This window comes from Berghia stephanieae, chromosome 2 (genome assembly GCF_034508935.2).
Source record: "Berghia stephanieae isolate SIO BIC M18660-M18661 chromosome 2, UCSD_Bste_1.3, whole genome shotgun sequence".
Classification (NCBI taxonomy): Eukaryota; Metazoa; Mollusca; class Gastropoda; order Nudibranchia; family Aeolidiidae; genus Berghia; species Berghia stephanieae.
Genome location: NC_088361.1, coordinates 108,534,275 through 108,556,622, shown reverse-complemented (window position 1 = coordinate 108,556,622; position 22,348 = coordinate 108,534,275). Strand labels below are relative to the sequence as shown.

Sequence of the window (22,348 nt, the reverse complement as noted above, 5' to 3'; positions counted from 1 at the left end):
TCACAACATTTAAGGAAAACCTTTGTTAAGGCTATAAGAACTTAATGCTGTTATATAAAGTTTGTTTGGCTGCACAAAATGATGTATAATATTTTTTAAAAATCAGTTTTTGTGTTGGTAGGTATGACATTTCGCGAACAATCCTGAAAATGGTCGGTAAGGAAAGAGTTAAAGTTAAAAAAAAAAAGAAAGGCAACAAAAAACAACAATAAAATACAAAACAGACAAACCAAATTTCATAGTTCTAATATTTAATTAACAATTTTAATTCACTTTTTGACACTTTCTCACCAGCATTATACCGATTTGAATGGAAAACAAGTAGAGAAAATGGATTATTCTTCCTCCAGATTATTATTATTATTTTTAAAATACATTTTTAACTCACTCAATCCTAGACATTTTTACTACTTTTCAAAATTGGAAAAGAATGTATTAAAAACTGAGCATGTGCATAGATAGTTTTATCCAACTACCATCAATAACATGCAAAAACTAATAACATTAACTTTGATACTACGCCCATAATTTGTCTCAGAAAAATGTAATAAATAGGCATGGGGTAAAAGTAACCCCGGGTATACTACGGATATAGTCAGGATATAGTCGGTGTTAGGGTTGAGTGAGTTAAGCGAACAGATTACCTATGCATCCAAGCAGAAGCGGTCAGCCCTTCCATTTTTTCTTTCTTCGAGCAAGGCTTGGCTTTCCATTGCCAGCAGTAATCTCCAATTTCCTCGTCATTGATACTGTACGACGGGGATCTGTCCTGCTTTCCGAGCAAATTATCCTGATTAGTTATATATGGGCCAGTAAATGACGGCTCAGACTTTATACTGTGAGGTGGCACTGAATATTAAAGATAAGAACTCATTTAAATGAAAATTGTATACAGTCCAGAAGGAAGTATATTATAGTAATAACGGTATTAACATTTATCTTATAGCGGAATCTCTCTCCCCCCCCCCCCCCCCCGTGATTGAGACTCTGGACAAAAGAAAATATTATGTTATTTTAAGTAACACAATTGCACGCAATTGTTGTTGTTGTTGTTGTTGTTGTTGTTGTTGTTGTTGTTGTTGTTGTTGTTCTTCTTCTTCTTCTTCTTCTTCTTCTTCTTCTTCTTCTTTCTTCTTCTTCTTCTCTTCTTCTTTTCTTCTTCTTCTTCTTCTAATTATTATTATTATTATTATTATTATTATTATTATTATTATTATTATTATTATTATTATTATTATTATTATTATTATTATTATTATTATTATTATCATTATTATTACTATTTCATTATCATTATCATTATTATTTTATTATTATTATTATTATTATTATTATTATTATTATTATTATTATTATTATTATTATTATTATTATTATTATTATTATTATTATTATTATTACCTCTGGGCATGCGTGCCTGTCGGATTCGAACAGCCCCCACCCGATAATTGGCCATGTCCTTCATATACTGTCGGTCTTGCCATGGTAAGACAGCTCCATTCAAACTATTCCAAGGAAACATGTTGTCTTGCATACTACTGTTAAGCCAGAGGTATATATCATCTACAGTTCGAAGCTGGAAAGCAAAAAATAAATAGCACATTTGTATTAATGGCTTTCACATTTTTGCCATTCTTTAGGAATAACATCAACAACGATCATTTCAACTATTAGAAAGAGGATAACCCGATATTTCGGCCACATCAGAAGGCACGACTCACTACAGAAGACCATTGCAGAGGGAAAGATAGAAGGCAAGCGTGGTCGAGGACGAAGAAGGACACGCTGGCTTGGAAATGTCGCAGCGTACGGAGGAAGCCCCATAAATCAATGTGCGAAACTCGCAGATGAGAGAGAGAGAGAGAGAGAGAGAGAGAGAGAGAGAGAGAGAGAGAGAGAGAGAGAGAGAGAGCTGGCGAACCATGATCTCCAACGTCGTGTCCGACATGGAACATCGGTAAAGGTAAATGTATCTTACAATGTTTCATTCAGAAGGCCATATTATGGTACGAACATTTCGGTTACAAAATCAACCGCCACCTTTTTCACTCCCTTTTCTACTAACATTGTAACAACACCCATCACTCCATTTTGCCATAACTTAACTGATTTATTACGCCTTAGTTGGGTGGGATAATGTGTATAAAGTGTCTAACTAATCCATGGTCACCAGACTGAACCGCAGAATTTTGGGATCAATTCGTGTCATAACTCCCTTCTTCTTCTTCTTCTTCTTCTTCTTCTTCTTCTTCTTCTTCTTCTTCTTCTTCTTCTTCTTCTTCTCCTTCTTCTTCTTCTTCTTCTTCTTCTTCTTCTTCTTCTTCTTCTTCTTCTTCTTCTTCTTCTTCTTCTTCTTCTTCTTCTTCTTCTTCTTCTTCTTCTTCTTCTTCTTCTTCTTTTCCTTGTCTTTCCCTCGACATTCTAATCTCTGTCGCTTTCGGTCAATATTCGATCTAATCTCTAATACCTGTGTTAGTTTATGATAATTATGTGATAAGAAATTTTAGATAGAGGCTGTGTATACATTGTAAAAATAATAGGCCCCAGGACAGATCCCTGGGGTATCCCATTCCTCAAATACAATTCATCTGAAAATTTACCATTTACTTCAACAGTTTGTGTTCTAAATCTAAGGTACGATTGAAACCATTCTAGTGCAGTGCCTCTGATTCCAAAAGTAATGTTTAAACCTTGAACTAAAATGTCATGGTCTATGGTGTCGAAAGCAGAGGAGAGATCTAAAAAAGTTAACAAGCAGACATGTTTTTTTTTGTCAATAGAATTAAATATATCAGTACAGACTTTGAGGACAACTGTTTCTGTGCTATGTTGTATTATGTACGCTGACTGATAAGTTTCACTTAGATTATTAAATGTAACAAGCTTTAAAAGTCATTTTTAAATAACTTCTTCAAGAATAGTTGATAGGAATGAAAGACTAGAAACAGGCTTATACTTTTTAAGTTCATTCTGTTCAAGTATACTCTTCTTCAATGGAGCTTTTTACAACAGCTTTCTTAAAAGAATAGGTGGATCGTGTGATGTGTGGATGGACATATTGATGGATGAATTTAGAATGTGTGTATAATATAAAAACAAAAGCTCGGTGAATGGTTTGTATTAGGTGGACAGTCTGACGAATGAATGGGTAGATGAGAGGATGTTGGTTTTTATTCAATGATTGACAAATGGGTTTGGGGGATTGAGGGATAAACAAAAGATGAGTAAGTAACTGATAAAATAAAAAAAGGCCTATTGCTCAGGCTGATTATTCTTACTTTCGACCAGGTGAAAGCCTCTTCTTGACTTCCGTAATACACTCTGTCATACTTCCTGAAGGGCGGGTTGATGAGTTGGTTCATGAGATGGTTGTGCAGATTATACGACCTAGCGTCCCTGTTACCGTAGCTCAAGCTTGAAAATGAAGATTTTATAAGGATTGAGTGATTGTTGATTTTAGGAATAAGTTATTGAATAAATTATGATAATAATGTGATATGTAAAATGTCTTTCCTCTTTAGCTATCATCATCATCATCATCATCATCATCATCATCATCATCATCATCATCAACACCATCATCAGAAGCAGCAACAGCAGCAGCAGACAGGCAAGCTGAGGCATTAGTCAACATTACCAGGTTACTGCTATTATATTCGGGTGAATAACAGCCTTTCAAGTTAAGGCTTTCTGGTGAAATCTCGGCTATCATTCCAGCCTTTAAGACAAATGATCTTCTGCAGGTTCCTTTAATTTGGTCACTTTGTTTTGCCTGTATTCACAAGCAATCTTCAAACAGATGACTGATATTAGTTGTTTGAGATTAAGTTTAATATAAAATTGCAAAGCTTTTTTAAATGGAGTTATTTCTTTTAATATCCAAAATATTTCATCCAAATGCATTGTCAATTCTCTGCCCTCAATTAAAAAAAATCTTGGCTTATATGACAGAGTATAGTGAAGGTCTTAAAGCTTAACTAAAAAAAATAATTTTAAATTGAGCTTTATATAGCGCAATATCCACTAAATGTGCTCAAAGGGCTTTACAAGGGGTCCCTGGTCAACAGCAACCTTTAACATGTAGGACCGGATATGACGCCTGTTAGGCGATATTATAATTTTTCGTACAAAGACACCACTGTTAACGGCCAGGTACTCATTTTACACCTGAGGACGGTGAGAGAATGTGAGTAAAGAGCCTTTTCCAAGGACTCAACTATGCGCCGAGCGCGAGGCTCGAACCCAGGACCTTCCGATCCGAAAGCGAGTGTCATACCACTAGACCACATAGCCGCACAAACTATCATTGTAGGAATTTAGAATGTTCTTTATACCTAAATACACAAAACACGAAGAAAACGTAGAGAATCAATTCAACAAAGACTCTATTGGCAAGAGCTTCTTGTCTTTTCCTTTCCCGTGCTTTTTCGAGCAACTCCTCTGGTATTGGATCAGGTGGTAGGATTGTTGGGTCTGTTGAGGAGGACACAAATAAATGGATTATGATTTATACATCGTATCGTATCGTGAAAGAGCTAATAGGTTATAAAAACCCTTAAATGCTCTGTGTAACATTTATGCATTGATACAATTTATATAATCCTTAAATAAAACGTGAGCTTTTATGTAGCTCGCGCCATATCCTCTAAACGTACTCACTCAAAGCGCTTTACAGCAGCGACACGTAACATGTAGAACGAGACATAACGCCTGTTAGGCGAAATTACAGTTTTTTCCAGACAGAAACAGAGCCTTTAAGACGTAAAAGGATTTCTATTAATCAACATGTCCTTATTTCAATGTGCGCGCGTTGGAAATAACAATATCTATGTCATTTTCTTTTTTCTTCTAAAAACAATATGATGATTATGACAGAAAATGGTTATGGCCCGAATACAAAAAAAAAGACAAAATGATAAACGTAAAATTTACCAATTTCGGCACACCCGTGAATGCTGGACTGCTCTTTTATCACATCGATGGACAATTTGTCGGAGTTTGTTTCTCCTTGTGGATTTCTCATGCAGAGGGCGAGCAGAGTTGAAAATAGTAAGACCTATTGGAAAGAGTATGCACGAATTGCAGGAAGTCAATGTGAGCTTAATATAGCAAAGTTACATACTACTACTACTACTACTACTACTACTACTACTACTACTACTACTACTACTACTACTACTACTACTACTACTACTACTACTACTACTTATGATAATAATAATGTGCTTAATTCTATCATCAAAACAGTTCTAGGAGCACAACATTCACTGATATAAAATATCACTTCTAAAAATTGGCATATTTATACATGAGCGCGCATTCTCTCTCTCTCTCTCTCTCTCTCTCTCTCTCTCTCTCTCTCTCTCTCTCTCTATATATATATATATATATATATATATATATTATACACACACACACACACACACACACACACAAAGGCACATAATTTATAGAGGCTGATGATTGAAAGCCAGACGAAATGATTCCATGAATGTTTTATTTGTACATTTGAGTTTCTTAATTGTTTATTAATTATAATATAAATAATTTGGCAAACGTTTATGTTTGAAAGTTTGATGTCTATATATATCTTGTAATACCTAACATTACGATTTTCATGAATACAAATATTCATTGTTTTGAATAATAAAGAAAATATATCAATAAAAACCGCATGGTGTTACCAGCTATCGAGCGAGCTTACTTGAAAAAGAACATTCGCAGTTAATCTAGACAGCATCTCATCTTTTTCTCTTAAATGGTGATCAATTACCATCAGGAATTTAACTGCAACATTTTAAACTTTCAATATTGAAGGCTTTGGTTTAAAGTGGTGAGAAAAGATTTGTCAAATATATTTTTATTATTTATTATTTTATTATTTTTTTATTATTTCAAAGTACTTTAAAGACAGCACAAAAGATGAAAAAACTGGAATTATGAAAATGGATTCGGAATAATTAAACAAGTATATATGCTATACCAATATTTGTTAGAAATCGGTAAAAATCTTACCTTCAACGGATCCATGATGAAAATGCTTTCAAAGAATGATAGGGCGAATGAAGCCAACCATTCTTCCGAAACGGCCTTTCCCCATTGCATGGAGTAGAGGACGAGACAGAAGGAACAAATCAGGATGATGAGAATCACCAAAGTCCATGCTACAATCAGAAAACTTGGTGGCAATATATTTTTCTCGTATTTTCTACTCAGTGGATCTCTGTCAATACGACTGTGTAATGCACACTCGCTGTTTGCTGGTTAATTAGAAAATAAAAAGAGAATTAATAGATAAACAATGTACAAAAGTTGCTACTGTAAAAAATAAATTAAAAAATTGAGCTTTATATAGCGCAATATCCACTAAATGTGCTCAAGGCGCTTTACAAGGGGTCCCTGGTCAACAGCAACATTTAACATTTAGGAAGGGACATGCCGCCTGTTTGGCGATAATACAATTTTTCGGACAAAGACAACGCTGTTAACGGCCAGGTACTCATTTTACACCTGAGTACGGTGAGAGAAAGTGAGTAAAGAGCCTTTTCCAAGGACTCAACTATGCGCCGAGCGCAAGGCTCGAACCCAGGACCTTCCGATCCGAAAGCGAGTGTCATACCACTGGACCACATAGCCGCACTGTACTATATTTACGTAGACAGATTTACATACATGTTGTGATCATGTCCTTTTCAATGGATTTACACCAGTATAAAAGCTTAAGATTTGTGGATTCAAATGATGCAAATATTTTTCAATTGTTACTTTTAATCAATCGTTCATGTTCTCTTTGTAATCGGCAAAAATGATCCTGGAAATTAGAATTTAATGTACTATACGATGCACATAAAACTATCTAAATTATTCAATGCTATATAAACTGCTGTGAATGGACGTCAAACCTGGGACCTTGCTGACACAGGACCTTCTTCATGACTAAAAGAGAGGACACCGTGATGGAATTTGAATTATCCACAACCATGTGCGGCTATGTGGTCTAGTGGTATGACACTCGCTTTCGGATCGGAAGGTCCTGGGTTCGAACCTCGTGCTCGGCGCATAGTTGAGTCCTTGGAAAAGGCTCTTCACTCACATTCTCTCACCGTACTCAGGTGTAAAATGAGTACCTGGCCGTTAACAGCGTTGTCTTTGTCCGAAAAATTGTAATATCGCCTAACAGGCGTCATGTCCCGTCCTAAATGTTGCTGTTGACCAGGGACCCCTCGTAAAGCGCTTTGAGCACATTTAGTGGATATTGCGCTATATAAAACTCAATTTTTAAAAATTTTAACCATAATAATAGTTTCCTTCAATTTAGTAGTAAGAAGTCTTTACAAACTAGAAAGAGGGTTTTCCTTCATATCTTTTCCGGGGTTCATTAGTTGATTGCTGTCATCAATAATATCAAGACCCTGCTCTTCTGGCCACTGTTATTTTTGGAAACGTTTTTTTTCTTCTTCTGCTGGTAAAATTTTATTTCTTTCTGTAGACATAGTTATTTTCAAAAATGTATGTCTTCATGCGATGAGTGACAATACGTGCAGCAGAATGAATTTGCCTTTTTGGTTCAATACATTATATTTATTCATACCTGTAGATAACTCGGATTCAGTACCACTGTCAGAGAGGTCAATTGTCCTGTTTCGTCGAGAGCAACAGCAGCCACAACAAGAGAACTTTTTGGTCCATGGCCGTCGTGACTTGAAGAAGAATACAATAAGCATAATGGGTGGGACAGTGATCAGGAGACCTATGGTGGCCGTGAACAGAGTCGTCATGGAGAAACGCATTGAACCAAGCTGAACTTCCGACCCGGCATTGTCTGAAATTGAAAAATGTGGTGAAATATGTGCGGTCATGTTCACTTTCTCTCACTTTTGGAATATATACAAGCACAGTTTCGACCAGCTCACAATGTCATTACTTATTTAAATGTAACCCCTTTGAACTTAACCAATGAAGGATCCTTAAACAAACGAGGCCTTATATATATATATATATATATATATATATATATATATATATATATATATATATATATATATATATATATATATATATATTTTTTTTTTTTTTATTTTTTTTTTTATTTTTTATTTATTTTTTTTTTGAATGGAGTCCAAGTAATTTTTGAAAAAGACATTTTATATAACACAGGGTAGGCCACTTGTCAATAATATAACATATTCCTTAATATGTTATGAAGTCATTTCAGCGACGATGGCTAGATAAAACAAATAATGTAATTTAAATCGTGACATTTGACTGGATTGATTATAATGATAGCAATAGCTGATTCCAGTATTGTGTTTGTCACCGTACACATGTAGTTACATTGACTCGGGTGGGAATGAATACTCAGCTGTGTCAATATATATCAAGAGTGCCAGTGCAAAAGCCAATACCTAAAGATTTGGACTTTGCAAAATATAAATTAAGTTATGCATGACATACCGAAGGAATAAAGTATCGCTAGATGCAATGAGCAAGGTATACAAACAGGAATTTGAATGTGTACCATGAATATTTATATTTATTCAAGTTTCTGTATTACAGAATTTACGTTGATTATCAATTTGTTAAGGATAATTTTGAATGGACTTTTTTCCAGTTTTGCACGGTAGAGTAAATGAATGTTGTTTTTTATACCAATACTGAAGTGTGGTAATTAATGTTTTGCAATAATATTATAATTGTTATGAAATCTATGGTCATATAAAATTAATAGAGACGTATTTTTTAAATTTGTAAATAGTTAAAATGCTACCTTTCTAAATATCTAACGAGGTTCGAATAAGTATCAAAACATTAGTGATGATCGATTGAGTATGCACACCTGTCTCAACTTTATATGATAGTAGCCAAAGTGCACACATTAGCAGGTCTATGAGCCGAATACAGGTATGGAGCTGAATTAACATTGTTATCATGGAAGATATTTTGCGTTGGTTTGAGAGTATTTCCAATACAACAATGAGCCCATTACAATTTGAGTTATCAGATCTGGAAATAAGCACACGTCGGTGTTTGCCAAAAACAACAACAAAATGTTATTACTTTTTTGACAATAACTAAACCACTTTTACAGTGGTAGTTCCTTCATACAACGGCATTAAAAACGGTGGTTAAAAATTGAGCTTTATATAGCCCAATATCCATTAAATGTGCTCAAAGCACTTTACAAGGGGTCCCTGGTCAACAGCAACACTTAATATGTAGGACGGGACATGACGCCTGTTAGGCGATATTACAATTTTTTCCGGACACAGACAACGCTGTTAACGGCCAGGTACTCACCTTTTACACCTGAGTACGGTGAGAGAATGTGAGTAAATAGCCTTCTCCAATGACTCAACTATGCGCCGATCGCGAGGATCGAACCCAGGACCTTCCGATAACAAAAGCGAGTGTCATACCTCAAGACCTCATAGCCGCACAGGTAGGACATTATAAGCAGGGGCGTTGCTATATTGGATGATTTGGTGCCTGGCACCGCATCCATCTTTTAAAAATGGATTACAGCATGTTGAACCCCCCCCCCCCCCAAAAAAAAAAAAAAAAACAAACAAAACAAAACAAAAAAAAAAAAACAAAAAAAAAAAAACAAAAAAAAAAAAACAACAAAAAACAAAAACAAAAACCAAACAAAAACTGAGAAATGGTAAAAACCGCCTCTTATTTATTTGAGTAAGTCTTTTCTTTCTTTTTTTCATTATTTTGTGTTTACAACTAGATCTCTATAGGATGTGTAAGTCATTTTCTTCTGATTCTGGCACCACCTTATACTGTAAGCACCCCACGCCACTGAATTATAAGCAAAAGTAACAAAAACACTTACTGGGAGAGTTTCCCTCAGGATCCTCGGCCTTGTAAAACATGGCGCTGGATATCATGGCGAGAAGAAGGGTTGCGTGGCACGTGAAAACACGCTGAACTCGTGTGAACATGCTTCTCTCTGGCCTCAGAATGATGGAAAGCCAAAGATGGGTGTCGGAGATATTCACTCGATTGTGCTCAGAGAACAACTTGGAAAATGACATCAGGTCATCCTCAAATGCAACTGAAATTAAAAATAAGAGTATTTTTACATGTACAAGTATACTCCTTCTAGGCAAACTGCCTATTAATAATACTGTTGAACATTATTATTATTATTACTCTTATTATTATTATTATTATTATTATTATTATTATTATTATTATTATTATTATTATTATTATTAGTTATTGTTGTTATTTTTATTATTATTATTATTATTATTATTATTATTATTATTATTATTATTATTATTATTATTATTATTATTATTTATTATTATTATTATTTTTATTATTTATTATTATTATTATTATTATTATTATTATTATTATTATTATTATTATTATTATTATTATTATTATTATTATTAATATTATGTTTATTTTTATGATGATGATGATGATGATGATGATGATGATGATGATGATGATAATGATGATGATAATATATTATTATTATTATTATTATTATTATTATTATTATTATTATTATTATTATTATTTACCAGGGATGACTCTGTCCAAGAGACCATCAGCCTTATCCAGGGCTAGCCACTCGTCACAGACAAATACTGACCTAAAAAAATAGAAACACCTTATTATATTATTTTAAAATCCAGTTACACTACAATCTGTGGAACTCTGAAAAACCCAGTTTTAAAATTTGGACTAGAAAACTCGTCCTTCAAAAATCGATCGATTTAAATGACCATAATCATATCAAAAACTCTAAAACCTGACTACCAAATATTGATTGAATAGAATATCATTTCAATCTATCGATATTGGAAGGACTAGTTATCTAACCAAATGTTTTTTAAAATATTAATTAAAAAGAGCTTTTATACAGCGCAATATCCACTAAATGTGCTCAAAGCACTTTACAGGGGGTCCCTGGTCAACAGCAACACTTAACATGTAGGACGGGACATGACGCCTGTTAGGAGATATTACAATTTTTCGGACACAGACAACGCTGTTAACAATCAGGTACTCATTTTACACCTGAGTACGGTGAGAGAATGTGAGAAAAGAGCCTTTTCCAAGGACTCAACTATGCGCCGAGCGTGAGGCTCGATCCCAGGACCTTCCGATCCGAAAGCGAGTGTCACACCACTAGACCACATAGCCGCACAAATATGTTTTTTTTTCAGAGTACGACAGTGTTTCTGGTTACTACTTCGGTTCTATTGACCTCAAAGCATTTTATGAATATTTGTTTTCAGCGTGTTTAATTTGACTCATTTTGAATTATATTTCTGTGAAGTATAGCTATTAGTAATTTAATAATTATTTATTGAAGGGTCAAAACTCAGCAGCACATTGTCTCATCTTGTCACGAAAGTAAATGGTATTGGGCGTGATCAATGACAAGATGTATGGCAAAACACTGATCTTGGTATCGTGTCCTTGGGTACGGGACTTTACACACATTAACTATTTGATTCTGGTGTTTATGAATACCTGGCTATAGACAGTGACGGACATACTTGTTGTTTAGGACTTTTAAAAGTATTTTGAATAAATGAATGCATGACCAGAATGTGACAATGTCTTGAACAAATCGATGTGATACTAGATTATAATTTCCATAAAGGATCAATAAAGTAAACCTTATCTTATCTTATCTTGAGCCTATATGGATCTGAGTAAATTCGCTGCATATTTGTTCATATTCATCTATTTTTCATGTGATCCGCTCAATGGCAACTAAATGATTTGTCTCGCAACACGTATAAATACCCTGAATTAAGTCCATTGACCTTACCTTGTATTAGATTGGATGTCCTCCACAACAAATTTACTGAGATACCAAGATTGATCGGCACCTTCTCCAGAATTGTCATGCCAGATTCGTAAGAATTTCAACTCGCCAACGGATTCACTGGTTGCCATAACAAATGTCATTATCGCTCCAGTTTCTAAGTGCTGTAAACATGATTAACATTAAAAAAGAATCATTTAGAACGAGTAAACACCAAAATAACAAGTGATATAAATTGTGTTAAATTATTTGGTTTGTAAAAAAAGTTTCAAAGTTTTAAACACCATTACTTGATCAACAAAAACCAGCAGTAAATAAAATGCAGTGTCCGTTAGTCGTAAAAGTTGTAAATATCATAGAACAAAAATATGTATCCAAATCAGATGCATGACTTTTATTTAACAATGTTGCTATCGTTTTTGCTCTGAATTTCTGGCTCTTCGAAGCTGAAGAAAAGCAACAAATTCGATCAAATTTTAACCAAGAACATAATGTTTTGTTCTTATGCTGTTTTTATAAGTGACAATTCTATATTTTTAACCAGAAGTTAGCATATTATATGGGCAAAATCAATTCTGAAATTTATATGTGACAGAAGTATATGTGGCAAACAATCTGGAGATTTAGAAAATACATCCTGCTAAAGTTAAAAATACTGTCATTATAATAGCTGTCAACACTATTTAACTTTTTTTTCATAGTGGAAAAACAACGTTTCTGTAAACATTTCCAGTTATTAAGCAAAACAGCAATCTCATTCCAATTGATATTTTGTAGAAACATTACCCTCACTCCATCTGAGAGCAATCTGACGCCCGTATCTCCCTTGTCTCCAGTGAGTATAAAGCTGACAAGGGAAGTCGTTCCGGAGGAGCCAGTGAGTCCTGTGTGAACTGTCAGCAAATAAAAGTATTGGTCTCCGATAAAGTTATCCTTCAGGTAACCAACGCCCCACTGGGGAAAGAGAAAGAAACAAAAAGGTGTTCCAACACTCCAGTAACAAACGCCCCACTGAGGAACGAGAGAATGACGAAAGCTGTTTTAACATTCGGGTAACCAGCGCCCCACTGGGAAACGAGACAAAAACAAAAGCTGTATCAACATTTAGGTAACTAATGCCCCACTGGGGAACGAGAGAAATAACAAAAGCTGAATCAACATTCAGGTAACTCTAACGCCCCATTGAGGAACGAGAGAAAGACAAAAGGTGTATCAACATTTAGGTAACTAACGCCCGTCTGAGGAACGAGAGAAAGACAAAAGGTGTATCAACATTCAGGTAACCAACGCCTCACTTCAGGTAACCAACGTCCCTCTGAGGAACGAGAGAAATACAAAAGCTGTACCAACATTCAAGTAACCAACACCCACTAGGGAAAGAATGAATGACAAGATGTTTCAGCATTCAAGTAACGAACGCCCTCCTAGGGAGAGAGATACAAATCAAAAGGTGTTTCAATATTCGGGTAATCAATGTACCACCGTGGACAGAAAAAATACAGTTCTTGCAATCAACAATGATGTAAAGCTATTTATTTTTTCTGTATGAATTCGGAAAATTTATCTCAAAAACCACACACACACACACACACACACACACACACTCTCTCTCTCTCTCTCTCGCTCTCTCTCTCTCTCTCTCTTATATATATATATATATATATATATTATATATATATATTATATATATAGAATGCAAATTGTCACTCACATTTTTTGTGGCCGAGACCATATATATATATATATATATATATATATATATATATATATATATATATATATAATGCGTAACTCATACATTTTAATGACATTTTTCGTTAATGGTTACTCCAAACTGTTTGGGTGATCTTAACGACAAAGATCTGAAAATGAAAGTCATTGTTGTTACAGTTAAAATCATATGTGCTTACTTTTTTTTCATCCAATCGCCCTTTTCGTTTTGCCCAAATGGCACCAATTCCAAAGACCACGAAGAGGCCTATTAGAGTTCCGTAGACCGCAGCATTCTCGGCATCAAACTTTCTATACGAGATAAACATAAATCAATTCATATCAATGTACATATTATCATTTTAATGTGTAATGACGAAATTGGCTTTCTTATAAATCTTAATTCATCTAATTCTGGATCAGGCCATGGTCCAATTTTATATAAGCGGACTAGATTTAGTTATTTACATCTAATAAATGACTTGCTAGTCTCAAGCCTAAGCTGAGCAAGAGACAAAAAAATTCGGATTTTATGAACGTTTTCTAGTCTCCGACTAGCTAGGCTCTTGCCTAGAATTGGGCGTTGTAAGGACGGTGACTAATTCGGCTATAGTGTGCTGGTAACATCAAGCTCTATAGTACACGATGACAGGTAAGATACCAGCCTTCATACTTTCAACGCAAAAGATTTCCAAAGAAGAAATTAGCAACACATCCGGTATAGATAACATTTCGTTCCGTTTCATATTTGAACTTATGCATCTTATGTCAGAGGTACCCTCTAAGTCTTTGTTTCACAACAAATCATTCAGAGTAATAGCGCCCAGGTTGTGGAATTCCCTTTCATACAATACCAACAACAGTGAGAATTTAGATACGTTTAAAAAGAAATTAAAAACTGAATTATTTAGAAGAGCTTATTTTGACAATCAATGCGCTTCACATGTTGTAATTTAGGGTAGATAGGTCTAGTATAGTAATGTGTATGTAAAGAGTTTTCGTATGTGTTTGCGAATAAGTTTCCGTGTGTAGGTGTGAGTGTAAGGGTGTATGTGTGTACGCGTGTTAGTGTTTATGATAATATATATAGTCCGAGAGATTGTTAAGTTCCATAGAACACTTGTCAGTAGATTAATGAGAGATATATAAGTATATTATTATATTATTATAATATTTGATGAAGTGATAAGATATATGTCGTAATCAAAATGATTTTCAGTCACACAAGTCAGCTGCCGTTGAAATAGCCCGTAATCTGCTAACGGTACAAATATATATTATAATTGTATTTGTTGAAAGTAGAATGTAACTCCCCTCCCCTTTAAAAACAAATGAAAGAAAAGAACGTTGATAATTGTCATGATTGAGAAACAAACTTCGTTCATCAAACATGTATCTCAAAGTTTTGTTGTTCTCTATCAAAAGCATAAATTGTGTAAGAACTTTTGTTTTGAAATAAAGACCACGCCATATCCAATTTTTACGTTGGAAAACTGAGTTTTTTTACAACATTAAATAACACCCAGGGATAAAAAGGACTATCTAAAGTTGTCAACTCATGATGAGATTGAATTCTTGAAATATGCCATACCCAAAAACAAGGTCAAAGTTGATCAAATTGGGAGGCACATAAAAAGAGCTAGCGAAGTTGTGCCCAGGTGCATCTACACAATCACAAAGCGTTTCCTCTGGGGTTGAGTATGGGGAGATCTGAGGAGTGGAAACAAATATACAAGTACCAGTTAATTCAGATCCTCAATTAGTGTCTAGTCAAGCTCTATTCGAACCCGAACTGAATATCTTACTCAAAGAACTCAATCAGTTTTAATTGGGGAAGTAACTTCGTCAGAGCGTGACCTTCATGTTGGTGTACCTCAAGGATCCGTTTTAGGTCCAGTCCTTTTTGTACTTTACACTTCCCCTGTTGTGGGAATCTTAGAGCAACATTCTCTCGCTTACGATATGTACGCCGACGATACGCAGATATATAGCATGTGTTTGCAATCCGATATAGTTTCAAAGATAACTGTTTACGAACAATGCATCAACCATGTGATGAGATGGATGTCTGCAAATAGATTAGAATTAAATGGCGACAAGACTGAAGCCTTATTCATTGCTAGTTCTAATAATAAGACAGATCCATTTACACTGGCACTGACAATCAACGATAATGACAAAATACAACTCACAACATCAGCAAAAAATCTCGGCATCACCTTAGAGAGTGATCTGTCTATGAACAAACATATTCACAATGTGAGAACAAGTGCTATCTGCATTCTAAGAAAAATCAGAACAATCAGACCATTTATTAATAGGGAAACTTGCAACAAATTGGTGACATCTTTGATATTCCCGAAAATGGACTACTGCAATGCACTGTTTGTTGGTCTCACAAAGGACAAAATAAACAAACTCCAGAAAATACAGAACATTTCAGCCCGCGTTGTACTGCAGAAAGACAGGAAAACTGCAGCTCCCGAATTACTACAGCAGCTGCATTGGCTGCCAGTGGACCAGCGGATTAAATATAAATCTTCAACTATCGTTTTCAAATGCCTGGAGGGCTCGTCACCAGCATATCTCTCAAACCTCGTTGAACGGTATAACCCACAGCGATCGCTTCGATCAACGAACAACCTCAAATTGAAAACACCCCGCTGTCGAGTGAAGGCTGGTAACGCGCCTTTCAGCATTCTGTTCCAAGGTTGTGGAATTTACTACCACTAGAGATACGTTCTTCGTCTTCACTAGAGAAATTCAAGCGGCGATTGAAGACATTCTTATTCCAACAGGCTTTCTTTTGATTATGTGTATAATTAGCGTTGTTCGTGTACTGTGTTAGGGCTTAAGGATTAAGTTAATCTATGTTATGCGCCCAGAGCCCTCCTGATGAAGGGATGTTTGGCGCACTATAAATCTATACCATATTATTATTATTATTATTATTATTATTATTATTATTATTATTATTATTAATACAACATGGTTTTAACACATATGTTTCCTTAGCAAAATCATAATCGTTATTCTTTGAGAGAGAAAAAAAGTAAGGCAACAAAAATTTAAAGAAACTACTCACAACAATGATAATCTTTTAAATTAAAAAAATAAACACAAAGGTTTCCATTTCAACATCTTTTCATAAAAACCAAGTTTTATAAAAAGTTTATTTTGCTGATGAGCTTTGATCTGCATGATGTCATCAAATTTTGTAAGTCATTGATGAAAGCCTAAACGTAAGTGAATCAAATTGAATTGATATTTTGAGAAAATTGCTAGACTTATCATCCGCATTTGATGTATTTACTCATGAAATAACTACAAAAGCTTGCCCTGATCAAAAAATATATTCTGACAGATTACCTTGCATGATTCGTTGGACCAAACATTGTTCTCTCTGTCCCAGACCCGACAGCTGTCAGAGTAAGCTAAAAAGTAGTATTCTTGGATGGTATCAGCCATTTCTGCAATAAGGTCAGAGGAATTGAGAGGGAGAAAGAAAAAAAATTGAGCTTTTATATAGCGCAATATCCACTAAAATGTGCTCAAAGCGCTTTACAAGGGGTCCCTGGTCAACAGCAACATTTAACATGTAGGACGGGACATGACGCCTGTCAGGCGATATTACAATTTTTCGGACAAAGACAACGCTGTTAACGGCCAGGTACTCATTTTACACCTGAGTACGGTGAGAGAATGTGAGTAAAGAGCCTTTTCCAAGGACTCAACTATGGGCCGAGCGAGGCTCGAACCCAGGGCCTTCCGATCCGAAAGCGAGTGTCATACCACTAGACCACATAGCCGCACAGGGGGGGGGGGAGGATATTAGTTATATATCGATTATCTCTGCACTTAAGACGAATGCACTATGCCTAGATAGTCTGACTGTAGTAGTATATATTCCCATCATACAGTATAATTATTTTGCTGTAAGAAACAATAAAAAGAAACAAAAGTTGTATTATCATATCTGATGATGGGGGTAAAGAATCTGTAATGACAAACAAATAGTTGAAAGAGTTAAAACTTCTTCAAGAATAAGTACAAAGGGGACCAACAGACAGAATAATTCGAATACTCCGAATCAAGACTGGAAGAATCAATAATCGATCTTGAGGTTAGTGCAGCTATTTACCAACTTAACACTCACAAGGCCCCGGGAATTGACACCATCAAAGCAGAGGAGCTAAAATGTCTAATTGAACCACATCTAGTCGCCATTGCTAATATGTATAATGGAAAGTTCGAACACAAAACACATCGTGATCTAGGCTCCAGTAAACTAATTCTGTTGAATAATTCGAACAAGGAAAAAGGACCATTAGAAAATCTAAGACCAATTGTTCTTCTTTCAACACTTAGAAAACTGCTCAGCGTAACACCACTCAACAGAATAGGATCAAAGGTGGAAGAATATCTGTCCCCGACCTGCTGGTAAACACAACACTTACGTTTGCATTTGGCGCGGAAACAGTTTAACTATTAACATTGCTGGAAACTCCCCACGGATACAGTCTGATGTGCCCAATTTTTTAAACCGTATATTTGGAAGCAGAACTAAAAGAATTAAGACAACAACTCCCGATTCCTCAAAACCATTCCCGCGAAGAGACGATGTTGATATCATATTTGATACAGCAGACCAGGCGAAGCAGCACATACCAATAATATCAAATACTCAGCGACATTGGAATCTTAGTGTCAACAAATCCAAAACAGAAATCACAATGGTTAACAAGAAAACAAGCGAAATGGAAAGATATAGAAAAACTGGGAAAATTGATTAATGAGAATGGAGACATCTAACGGAGAAAATGCTAGCTCAAACTGCATTCAGAGAGTTACACAACGTTTGGACAGGACGAACATTATTAATGAAAAGAAAAAAAATACATCTTTACGAAGCGCTAGTGCTTCCAATCCTTATGTACAACTTGGACACCCTGCACTCCTTTCATCGCAAACAATTGAGACGAGTTATTGGAGTACATTGGTCAGACAAAATCATTAATGAGGATGTGACTGATGCAGAGTACAACCAATCAGTGCGCTAATAAAGCAGAAAAGATGGAAACTGTTCATACACGTGCTCCGACGAGATGAAAATATTCCAGCACAGTCCTCAATGGACGATTACATCAAACAAGGAGCCAAATACAGCATTGAATGAAGATCTCAAAAAAAAAAATCAAATATATTTAGAAACAAAACTGAAGAACTGGTTTCAACAACACAAGAAAACATTGAATTTCCTCAGCACCTTAACTCACATGATGACCTTCAAAAGATAATAACACTTGTACTGGACAGAGATTTATGGAAACAAATTACTAACTGGCTACTAGGAACAGACTGAAAACTCAAAAAAAAAAAACAAACAAAACAAACCAGACACATTGTTCATGGCAAGCGTAATTAGAGACAGCGCTGCCATATTCATTCATTAACACTGATTTAAAAAGATAAAGGTGTGTTAAAATATTCAATCAGATTGAGATATTATAAGTTAACAACATCACATGTAAGTCAAGAATTCCCTTTAACATTTTTCAAACTAAGCAACAAATGATAATGATTAGTAATTTGAAACCATTGTGATTATTTATTACAATTTGTTTTGAGCAATTCAAAAATATCGACAATCCAATATAATGATAATTACTTTAGACAAGAGGGAAAGGCAAAGTATAAGTCGTTCATAAAGAGAGTCTCAATTATTGGAAGAAACATCTTACATTTCATCATTGGTTTGCTGACATATTTTATTATTTACCTCGTGAGAAAACCCTATTATGACTTTTTAAACTCACTCAATCCTACAGATTTTTGCTACTTTTCAAAATTGGAAAAGATGTATTAAAATGAGTATGTACATAGATAGTTTTATTCAACTACCACTAACATGTATAAACGAAAATCATTAACTTTGATACTACGCAAATAATTTGTCTCAGAGAAAGGTAATACATAGGCATGGGGTAAAAGTAACCCGGGTAAACTACGGATATAGTCGGTGTTAGGGTTGAGGGAGTTAAGGTTTTGCATTTTCAAATATTTTGCTTACCACTCTTTTCAACTCATGTAACATTATTTTAAAGGTAGAAGGCTGCATTTCTATTTTAACAACATCCGTACCTGATTCGTGGATACAGAGTTGAAAGAGGCTAGCCAAACCTGGAATAACGTTATAGGCACACGACGAGGGCAAAGTGGTGAATTTATTTTTAATGTCCGTTTGAAACATGATCACGTTGGGCATAGCATTCAAAATTCATGCTCATGAGACTGAATTCAAGTGTCTCCTCTGGGGTTCAAACTCTCGCTACATTCAGATCCAAAAGCTGGCGATTCTCCTGAATGCCGTTCACCCAGTCTATTTTAATTTTCCCAAACCCATTAAGAAACATTATGAATCATTCGTATTAAATATAAACCGAAGCTGAGCAGCAATAAATATATTTGTGGTTCCATCTACTCCAACAAAAAAAAAATGAAATGATTTATAAAACTTCATTAGACGTCTACTAGAAGAAATAAATAAAATAAAATTAAAATAAAAATAAAATTCCCATGATTTATCCCATTGGGGAAATTAGTCTTTAGGGTCTATTCCAAGGGAGGACTGGAATATCCCAGGCGTCAGCCGCAGTGTAGCGCCGCAAATTGAGCTAGGACGAATGGTGATTGCTCAAGGCCACACAGCGCAGCAGCGGGTGATCGAACTCGGTACCTTTCGGGTACGAAGCAAAGACTGTACCGCTGAGCCACGCCGATCCCCATTTGATTTTTAAAAAAGCACACAGGCAATTTCTGTGATCAATTTTCTTTCTATGATCACCCACGCTCTTGGTTTTTCTTTAATTTGTTTAGACTTTAAAAAAGGAAACAAGCATGTAATAATTGCCATGACCACACCTACCACCAAAATTTATCCCAAAGTAAACAAATCCACTTTTCAGTTCTCCTGGCTCAAAGGTAAATTTGATGACACTTGACGCTCCTCTCTTCCTTCTACGTTTTCCACTGTTATACGTGACATATTCTCCTTGTACATATACCTTGTCTTCAACGTAGCTAACCGGAGCGTGTCCATACCTTACAGAATTTGCAGATTTGATAAAAATTGAGTGAGAGTTTATTATGTCGTGTGGAAATTATTTGTCAAAACAAAGGTTTTGAAATTAAAAGACGCTTTAACTTGTCAACATGCCCAAAATTCTCATGGTAAAGATATTATTTGTGACTACTGTTTACTTGAACTGTAGCTCAATCTAAAATGAGTGAAAAAGCATAACGGCATGCAAAAATAGGAATGGTTAGGAATAGAGGATGAAAAATAACAGCCATATTCAATTTTCTAAATGTTCTGTAACAGATATCAGCTTTTTCTTCGAATAAACCGACTGACTCAGTCAGTCTGAGAATTACTGTCGATGTCTGTATCCAAGAAAAAATGAAATGAGAGATTCATGCTACTTTCTGATTATCTAAAGTGTATCTTCAAAGATCTCATTATTACTCAGACACTTGATACTAGCATGTGGGTGTTCCATAAGCCAGACGTATTTTGCAACTAGCAAGGACCAATGTTTGGACACTTCAATGGTAAATTTGCAAGACGCGCTTGAATAGGTTATATCTGATCATTTTCAAATATTCGAGCATCATTGTAAGCGTTTGAACTTCCTTAGCTCATGGCTTTCATCATTCTACATTGGCAACATAACAATGGAACTGAAATTTCAAAATTGACCGGTCTTGTACTTTGAACAGACAAAATGCGAGAGAGGAATAAGGCTTGCCGCCAGGGTTTATTTATAGAATATTGCATCATCCAGACACCAAATCAACTTGTCTGGTAATTGTTTACATGAAAACAAGAAGTAGAAAATTATCCAAATAGGCACAAGTGTACATTATCAAGCAAATAACGTAAGACATGCATTGTTTACTTGACGTGTAATGTCAATTTTCATACGCGATAACTTCAATATCATGACATAATATACAATAAATCATTTGGCTTATTAGGGATTTATATTTTAATGGACAGTTTGTTAAAGTTTCCTTGACATTTTCTCACCTTATGTAAGCACCGACTTCATTACCACGCTTTCCAATATCAATAAAAACAAACGTCCTCTCTGATGGTTTCTTTACTTGAAACTGATGGTGAAAGAGCCCTTCTTTTCCCTGTCTCGTTTCATTAGCTTTACATCTGTAGGATGAGATTTAAAGGTAAGTTTGTAAGCTGCTTCAGGATTATTCTCCCAATAAACCTCTCGTATCCTCGTCGTCGATCGATTGAATTATAGTTCAATAACATGTTTGCTTTTATAGTCTTTTCTTATCGTGAATTTATTTGTCTGTCATGTAGACTAACTCTCCAGAATTGAAAAATTCAAGTCCACTTTCAAGTTCCTCTTTTTATGCTGTTATGCTGTTGGTGAAGTAAATAATATTGCATAGCACAATGAGAGAGGAAATTGGGCATATTTCAATATTATTTTAAGATACCTTAGGACATCCAAGTGTTGGAATATCTTACCTTTATCTTCTTATGGGCAAAGTTATCAAATTTGTTTGAGCAGATTGCTTTAAAATAAGTCATGGTTTGCAACTTTCCTTCAAAAGCGACAACTTCTATTCCGATTATCAATTATGATGAAAGATGAAATTGAAAACTTATATGGATAAATTATTCATTGTCTATAAGTTTTGCTTTGGTTTTAAATGTTGCCCAATATATTAAGAATGACCAATCGCGTAAATATTGTACTTTGTCGGAATTAACTAGATGAAGAGAATTGTTTAAAATAAGGTAATAAA

At 35.0% G+C, this 22,348-nt stretch overlaps 1 protein-coding gene across 2 annotated transcripts in view; it reads right to left on the bottom strand.

Annotated features, from left to right (window-relative positions):
- Nucleotides 1–22,348, bottom strand: part of LOC144966196 (uncharacterized) — a 118,505-nt gene that overhangs the window by 20,843 nt on the left and 75,314 nt on the right. For both annotated transcript variants that reach the window (XM_078902358.1, XM_078902357.1), the window contains exons 23-38: nucleotides 21,603–21,737; nucleotides 20,439–20,614; nucleotides 16,883–16,983; nucleotides 15,105–15,223; nucleotides 13,714–13,825; nucleotides 12,590–12,757; nucleotides 11,807–11,967; nucleotides 10,545–10,615; nucleotides 9,839–10,060; nucleotides 7,592–7,822; nucleotides 6,016–6,260; nucleotides 4,933–5,056; nucleotides 4,335–4,473; nucleotides 3,279–3,414; nucleotides 1,402–1,576; nucleotides 645–849 (exon numbers count right to left, since the gene is read on the bottom strand). In XM_078902358.1, coding sequence (XP_078758484.1) covers nucleotides 645–849; nucleotides 1,402–1,576; nucleotides 3,279–3,414; nucleotides 4,335–4,473; nucleotides 4,933–5,056; nucleotides 6,016–6,260; nucleotides 7,592–7,822; nucleotides 9,839–10,060; nucleotides 10,545–10,615; nucleotides 11,807–11,967; nucleotides 12,590–12,757; nucleotides 13,714–13,825; nucleotides 15,105–15,223; nucleotides 16,883–16,983; nucleotides 20,439–20,614; nucleotides 21,603–21,737 — 2,520 coding nt within the window. The remainder of the gene's footprint in view (nucleotides 1–644; nucleotides 850–1,401; nucleotides 1,577–3,278; nucleotides 3,415–4,334; nucleotides 4,474–4,932; nucleotides 5,057–6,015; nucleotides 6,261–7,591; nucleotides 7,823–9,838; nucleotides 10,061–10,544; nucleotides 10,616–11,806; nucleotides 11,968–12,589; nucleotides 12,758–13,713; nucleotides 13,826–15,104; nucleotides 15,224–16,882; nucleotides 16,984–20,438; nucleotides 20,615–21,602; nucleotides 21,738–22,348) is intronic.